Source organism: Colobus angolensis, unplaced genomic scaffold (genome assembly GCF_000951035.1).
Source record: "Colobus angolensis palliatus isolate OR3802 unplaced genomic scaffold, Cang.pa_1.0 Scaffold197, whole genome shotgun sequence".
Taxonomy (NCBI): Eukaryota; Metazoa; Chordata; class Mammalia; order Primates; family Cercopithecidae; genus Colobus; species Colobus angolensis.
The window spans coordinates 1,660,583-1,669,109 of record NW_012115121.1 but is presented as its reverse complement, the minus strand read 5'-3'; the positions used below and the strand labels follow the sequence as shown (position 1 = coordinate 1,669,109).

At 38.2% G+C, this 8,527-nt stretch overlaps 1 protein-coding gene across 1 annotated transcript in view; it reads left to right on the top strand.

Moving 5' to 3' along the window:
- PLCB1 (phospholipase C, beta 1 (phosphoinositide-specific)) overlaps positions 1 to 8,527 on the top strand; it is a 671,021-nt gene that overhangs the window by 494,053 nt on the left and 168,441 nt on the right. Inside the window, exon 4 of the mRNA XM_011941002.1 lies at positions 6,979 to 7,116. Coding sequence (XP_011796392.1) covers positions 6,979 to 7,116 — 138 coding nt within the window. The remainder of the gene's footprint in view (positions 1 to 6,978; positions 7,117 to 8,527) is intronic.

The window sequence follows — 8,527 nt, the reverse complement described above, 5'->3', positions numbered from 1 at the left end:
ACAGAGGTTACCTAACGAGAGTTCCCATATAGTCCTGAGAATGTTTTCCGGCTATGGAAATGCAAGGGAGTTAGCACCCCAGGAATGACTCTCCACCAATAATGGATTTGACTGAACAGATAAATACTACAGTTTCCAGGCTACTTAGGGACATCCTAAGATGTGTTCCTCATACTGTCTCCAAATGGCCCGAGTGTTTTGAGCCTCAGTTGCCCAAAATAGCAAACCGCTAATTAACACAGTCTTTAAAGACCTTCTTCCCTTCTTGTTTTACTTCCCCACTCCTCACTGTGCTGTCTGCAATCATCTCCAAAATAAATCACTTGTCCCTAGATCTTTGACTTGGGTTGGCTTCTGGGGCATCCAGACAAAGATCCTGTCTGCCAAGCATGTGTATTGCAACCTGGGAAACTATTAGGTTGGTGCAAAAGTAACTGGGGTTTTGCCAGTTACATTGCTCAGGCAATGCAACTTTTGGAAATAGGTAATAGCACCTTTTTCCCAGCTCTGAAGTTGTCTCTCCACATTATGAGCCTGATTTTCTTGGTCCAAGGACTGTGGATACTTTATTTCAATCCTTTTTTCTGCTGCTTCTATGGTCAGCCTGCCTGAATGCCCTCCAGCAGCTGCTTATCTTTCCTTCCTTCCTAGCTCTCAAAACTGCATTAAACCAGACCCTGAGCTGGTTCCTGGGGATGAGGAAAAGCCTAGGATGCTATTTAGGGATGCTCCTTTAACTTTATTTATCTCTACTCTGTGACCACTTCCAGGCACAACCAAACTTTTAGCTCCATGGGAACTCCAGGGAACTTTTAGCTTTTCTGTTTGTGAACCAGGAGAATATTATTCTGGATGATTGCCTTCCTGTTTCTTCTAATTTTTTTTTGTTTTAGACTTAAATAGTGTGTTTACTTTAGCTCAATCAATTCAAGACTGACAGCTTCAAAACACTTTATTTTGGATGAAGATGCATGGCTAAGCTACCTATATTTTCTCTTCTTCATCAACAGATTTCTATACTTATACAGTGACTTTACAAATTCACCATTATTCCATCCCAAAGCAAATATAAATGCTTTTCTTATGGTAATACCATTGCAGGATATGAAAGGGCAGTACTCCACCAACTCTTTTTTTTTCTAGTATGTATCCATAGTTGCTTTTCTTTGACATAGTCAGTCTGTTCTCCTTCTACTCCCTCTAGTTAAAGAAATAGCTAAAAAATATTTAAAGATTTTCCATCTGTTACTTGCAGGAAAAAAATACTTAAACAAGTAACATCCTCCAAGTCTTTTGCTCTATTTAGAAGAATATTCACAGCACCATATTTCAGAGTCATCATCAATGCGAATGGATAGGTGTTTCCTCTATAAGGGCTTGCTGGCTGTGTGAGCCACCTAAGCCACTGGTACATCCTGGTGAACAGAGTGACATCCTTCATCACACTCACATATAAAAGAAAGAAACCTTGAAAATGAGAGGTGTGAGGATAAGCATTGATTCAAAGGGAATTTGTTAATCTGTGTTTTATTTTCTGAGATGCAAATGTTGAATTCAAGGGTTTGATGGGAAACCAGCCTGGACGTAAATTTATGTATTTCCTCTACGATGAAATTTGAATAAAGCATAGCAATTCGGCTCTGCCTTCAAAGAAAAGGTAACTTTATCACTGTGAAGCTGAATCATATGAATCTCAGTTACGTATAAGGAATCCATCTCTTTCATTTCCAACTGTTAGGTACTGAGTGCTACTGGAAAGACTCTTATATGCTTGATGATTGATAGGAATGGATTCGAGTTCCACCCATATAACTGTAATTTAGATTGAGAATATTGCATTAAGTGCTGGGAATCAGATTAACTTATACAAATCACTGGATAAGCCTAAAATCCAATAAAGATACATTTTGTGAGTATGAAAAAAATGAGTAAGGTATATCTTCTGCACCAAAAATGTTTCTGGTATCAAAAATAAAATCTAAAGGTCTTGAAGAGATGTTTTATTTTGTAGATACTTGGCATACAAATAAAATAACCTTTTTAAAAAGTGATATTAAAAAGTAAGAATTCAAACCAGCATTTAATTCTTTTTTTTTTAAATCATCCTTTAGCCTGTGTTTATTCCTTCCATTAATTTTGAATATTTTAAACAGTATAATACAGTAACACGTGCTGTAATTGAGTCCTTGCTTCTTCGGTGTAGAACAGTCTTTAGTTTCTTCAGTGGCCAGTTACCTGAAAATGAGAATCATTAACCTGAGCTTTATTTAACAAGAGCAAAACTCAACTTTCTTTGCAATGGACATGAAGTAATTTAATCACAAATCCTGATGATTGAGAGAAAATGAATTTACTTAGTCAGACAGTCTCTATTTGGTAGCACTTATGGGAACAGAAATGATCTAGATTTAACTTTAAAAGTGGAATTCAATTATAGCTACCAGGATTCTGAGTTGATCTGGTTAATTCCAGCCGTGGAGATACATCTAGGATATTCTCTGCAGAAAGGAGGCCTTGAGTGACAGCTTAGCAAAAATATGAAATTCCAAGTTCACCTCACCTCTTACTTTTCTCTGAACTGTGTTCTTTAGTTTCCTCCAACAAAGAAATTGAACAGTTTTACAGAGTTATGGGTATGTTTTCTTTGTAAAATGTTTAATGAAGTTATATCAATTGCAAGGATGGAAAAATGTGTTGGAGTCTGGTAGTAACTCAAATAGATAAATCCTTCTCTGGAAACTTCTTAGGAAGTTGAGTCTATGAGAAATACTCAGACATAAAACTCCTCGGTAAAATAGGTTTGGGAGATAAGATGGTTTACATGTCAGTTGTCTATCAGTTTTTGTTATTGCGGCTATTTTGATTTTATTTGTTTGTTTTTGAAACACAGCCACCCATTTCCCAAGAACTGAGAATGTCATACTCTAGAAATAACCACTTTTTACACATCTGTTTTCATCAGATTCCTTCTACCTATAAAGCCCTCTAAAAACTTCGTGCATTTGCAGTTTATCCTTCCACACAATCCCCTCTTTGTGTGTTCTCTGAAAGTCTGAAAACAAATGAGGATAACTTGAAGGTACAAGTGTCTTTCTCGGTCTACCCCTTGCGTATCAATACGCTCAACAAAGAGTCGCATTCAAAAATAGATAAGTTATTGAGTACAGGTGAAATAAAAGTGAACTTGTTTCTTAAAGGAGAATTCTAACATAATCAAGGTTAGTGTTGATAAAAATGAAATAAATGAAGAAAAGATACAGTTTTAAAAATAAAATGACCAGAGGTGGAAAAGAAAGTAAAGCATAGTTTAAATCAATGTGTTCCATCACTGAAAAAGGATGTTAGTAAGAAACTTGGCTTTGTTATATATTTTCAATTCTCTGTTTACATTCAGAACTATATGGTTTTAAAATATTGTGGTTTCTTCTGAGTAAATGTTTCTCAAATCTAACTGTTCCTTTTTTTTTTTAATTATACTTTAAGTTTTAGGGTACATGTGCATAACGCACAGGTTTGTTACATATGTATACTTGTGCCATGTTGGTGTGCTGCACCCATCAACTCGTCAGCACCCATCAACTCATCATTTACATCAGGTATAACTCCCAATGCAATCCCCCCCCCCCCTCCCCATGATAGGCCCCGGTGAGTGATGTTCCCCTTCCCAAGTCCAAGTGATCTCATTGTTCAGTTCCCACCTATGAGTGAGAACATGTGGTGTTTGGTTTTCTGTTCTTGCGATAGTTTGCTGAGAATGATGGTTTCCAGATGCATCCATGTCCCTACAAAGGACACAAACTCATCCTTTTTTATGGCTGCATAGTATTCCATGGTGTATATGTGCCACATTTTCTTTTTTTTTTTTGGAGACGAAGTCTAGCTCTGTCACCCAGGCTGGAGTGCAGTGGCGTGATCTCGGCTCACTGCAAGCTCCACGTCCCAGGTTTACGCCATTCTCCTGCCTCAGCCTCCCCAGTAGCTGGGACTACAGGCGCCCGCCATCTCGCCTGGCTAGTTTTTTGTATTTTTTTAGTAGAGACGGGGTTTCACCGTGTAGCTCTGGATGGTCTCGATCTCCTGACCTCGTGATCCACCCATCTCGGCCTCCCAAAGTGCTGGGATTACAGGCTTGAGCCACCGTGCCTGGCCATGTGCCACATTTTCTTAATCAATCCAGTCTGTCACTGATGGCCATTTGGGTTGATTCCAAGTCTTTGCTATTGTGAATAGTGCCTCAGTAAACATACGTGTGCATGTGTCTTTATAGCAGCATGATTTATAATCCTTTGGGTATATACCCAGTAATGGGATGGCTGGGTCATATGGTACTTCTAGTTCTAGGTCCTTGAGGAATCACCATACTGTTTTCCATAATGGTTGAACTAAAATCTAACTGTTCCTTTAGTTCATACACAGTAACCTTTTTAAATTTTTTTCCCAAATGTTAACCATCCAGATGCAGAATCATGCAGTGAGTCCTCAAATACTTACCCCTCAGATTCAATCAGAAGCATCATTTTACCAGCCTGCTTCATCCACCTAATTCCAGACATCACTTCTAAATACTTCATTATAAATTTCTTTTTATATAAAGACTAATAGTCTTTTAAAAGATATAAAACACCTGTAATCCCAGCACTTTGGGAGGCTGAGGTCGGTGCATTAGCTGAGGTCAAGAGTTTGAGACCAGCCTGGCCAACATGGAGAAACCCCGTTTCTACTAAAAATACAAAAATTAGCCAGGCGTGGTGGCACACCCCTATAGTCCCAGCTACTTGGGAGGCTGAGGCAGGAGAATCTCTTGAACCCGGGAGGCAGAGGTTGCAGTGAGATCACACCACTGCACAGCAGCCTGAGCAACAGAGCAAGACCTCATCTCAAAAAAAAAAGAAAGAAAGAAAGAAAGAAAAAAGAAAAGATGTATAAGCAACATTCACTGGGAAAACTTTTCAAACAAATATTTCAGAAAGAGTTGGTCATGTTTCTTATAAATTCTTAGTGGGAATCCCAGAAGCTCTTTTCCAGAATTGTTTTCTACTCTGAGCACCTACTCTGGGTGGTCTTTACTTGCCTTGAGTTCCTTTATCTTAAGGATGATTCAAGAGAATCCCTGACCCCCACACCTAGTGTCTGCAATTCTGAGAGGTGGCAATCTTTAACCAATCATCTGTTTATCAAGTTTTGAGCAAAAATGTCAAAATGAGCAAAAAAAAAATGGACATGAGAATTAGGCAGTAAAATAGTGTAGACTGAACAAAAAATGCTTGGGGGAGAAAAAAGCCAAAGAATGAGTTGTGTGGCTATCACTGGAAGGAAAGAAAGGGTCCAATGTATAGATCCAATTCATTTCTAAATATTTTCCCACTAAAGATTGTGGAGGTAAATATATTGATGGACTCTGTAATCACTGATTTAAAACTTGTGATTTATAATTACAAGTTTCAGGTGATTTCTAAGAATGCTTTTTCTCTTCTGAGTATACCAAAAAGAACCCCACGAAATGACAATTACTGATATGTTTTCTCTTTGAACCTTGTCTCAGTGGTGTTCAAAAACTTTGATGCAATTAATCAGTTCATAAAATACCTTGTTATCAAGTTTAATTAGCCTTCACAAAACATTCATTCTTCCCAAACATTCTCCTTTAATCTCTCATTGATGGTAGAGTGCTAAATGTTTCCCTTTTTTGCTATTATTGTTTATTTAATAAAACTTTTGATATAGACCTCTCCTTTTCTGGGTCATGCAAATTGATGTTTTTGTGGTAGCATTTGATCTTTCTAGGAGGCTTGATGTACTTGATAAGCTTTCAACTTGTTAGTGAAAGTGAGATTTCAGTTATGTTAGACAGAGCTTTGAAATGGGGTTTTCTTTCTTCATAACTTTCCTGAAAATATGACTCTTCATGCGACCAAACACAGAATGTTTTATTAACTAAAGAGAGAATTAATGGCACCAAGTAAAGTAACTCAGCTGGAAAGGTGTTGTTTGTTTTCTTTCTTGGTTGTGTGTAGTTTTTTTTTTTGTTTTTTAAACATTTACTATTCCTTCATAAGGATGATGTATATCAAAACCTCCAAAAAGAGGTCAGAATAGCCAGTCTAAGTAATCAGTGCCTCTTGGCCCAGTATTTAGCTAAATAAATAAGAATGTAAGTGTATTTCTGTCTCAGAAGCTGGCCAGCAAATTTGCTAAGTGATTGATTTGATGCTAATTTTCTGCATGGACTTCTCATTTCCTTCAGGGCCTGTCCTATGGGAGGAAATCAATTCAGTCAAGCTGACTGAGCCCTATTTTAGGTTTGAAATTTTGGAAAACTCCCTTTCCAGCAGGAATATATCTCCAAAGGATTTCCATTTATCATGACCCAAAGAATGCAACTTGCTCTGAAAAGACTGCAGAAGTTCCGTATGTCCAAATCCCAGTACATTCCGAGGACAGAACTGAAATCAACATATGCATGGCAGGCACCACGGTTTTGCTCACACTAATTCTGGGTCTTTTTGCATCAGTGTTCAGTGTCGGAGCAAAGTCCACACGGAGACCTAGGTCTGCGTTTCTTCCCTAGCCCTACGTAGGCATTGTCAGATTTTAATTTCAGAATAACCACCTTCTTTGTCTTAGTGCATTCAGGAATTGAGGAGAAGAATAGAGATTTTTCATTTCAATACACAATTTATGGGATGATTGGAGGAAATAGAGAACCATGGCACATAAAAATGTGTGATAGGATCACAGAAAGAGCACTTAACTAAAGGCTATAGTCTTGAGCCAGAAATTGTCTCTCCACTACTCTGGGCAAGTTGCTTCATCTCTTTAGGTCATTTGTGGGATGGGAGCCTTAAACTCCTACAATTCTCTAGTAAGAATAAAAGCAACTTTGTTCTGAAATCATTCTAACTCAACAGAAGTTGAAGTTATGCTGTCACGTTGGAATCTCTAGTTATAGACTAATTATTTTCAACATTTATTATCCAGGACCCCAAATTACGTGAACTTTTGGATGTGGGGAACATTGGGCGCCTGGAGCAGCGCATGATCACAGTGGTGTATGGACCTGACCTCGTGAACATCTCCCATTTGAATCTCGTGGCTTTCCAAGAAGAAGTGGCCAAGGTATGGTGGATGGAAACTGCTAAAGCTTATCATCATGATCTGAATGCTTGAGCTATCATACTAATGCCTGCAAAATACTGAATTTTTATTATATTTAGCATGTGTTAAAATTTCACCTAAAAATAATTCAGCTGCCAAGTATAAGTGCAATTAAAACACTTCTAAATAATGGCATCGACTTAAGAATTATGGAGATTTTTTTTTTTCATTAAGAATAAGCCGACCAGGCGTGGTGGCTCACGCCAATAATCCCAGTCCTTTGGGATGCCACAGAGGACAGATCACTTGAGGTCAGGAATTCGAGATGAGCCTGGCCAAGTGAAACCCTGTCTCTACTACAAATACGAAATTAGCCAGGCGTGGTGGCAGGCACCTGTAATCCCAGCTTCTTGGGAGGCTAAGGCAGGAGAATTGTTTGAACCCAGGAGGTGGAGGCTGCAGTGAGTCAAGATTGCACCACTGCACTCCAGCCTGGGTGACACAGAGTGCGGCTCCATCTCAAAAAAAAAAAAAAAAAGATTAAGGTATTTGATACAGTTTCTTTGCATAACAAAATACAAATAAAATAAAACCACATTCTATTTCATCTAAACACTTTGTCCCAAGTCATTCTCCCTTAGCCTCATCCCTATGCTGCTTCTAAGTCCATCTCATTTCCAGCTCTCTCCTAGGGAACAGACATCTTCAGCCCTTTTTAAACTTCTTTATCCCTGGGCAGCACCTAGCCCACCATAATCCATGTAGTAGTTACTCAGTTAATATGTAGAAGAATGAAAAAATAACACTTCAAAACAAAAACTTTAAATAATAATGAAAATAATACTTAAATAAGAACAAATAATATTTATTCAATTATGGACTAGAAAGATAAATTAGCTATAGCCTACCCATTGAGGAGCTGCTATTCCACTAGGAGCGAGCCTTTCAGATACTTACAAAAATAGCTAGAAAGCAGGTATAATACAGCAAACAAGAAGCTGTGAACATCTGGGACCCCTGGATTCAAGTGCAATGCTTTCTCTAGAAATGTCCAATTGTCATTGAAAGAATACTGAAATGAGCATATTTAAAGAAGAGCTTTCTTTTTCCATTTTTATAGTTTACAAAATACTAGTGGTAGTCCTTCTCCTTCATATACCTTCCTTCAAGAGTTGAGAATATGAATCTAAGAATACTTTGAGTTCTGTGTATAATATATATGCCTTACAGAGCTTGTCCTTTCATGCCTCACAGTTACAGGGTCACTTCATGTCTGTGGGCATTGTCTGAATATTGCGATCTGCAGTTTTTTTAACCCTCAGTGCTCTGGTGATTTTCTGAGCTACACAGGATGTGTTGGCCTGGTTTCTTTCCTTCCTTCCTTCCTTCCTTCCTTCCTTCCTTCCTTCCTTCCTTCCTTCCTTCCTTCCTT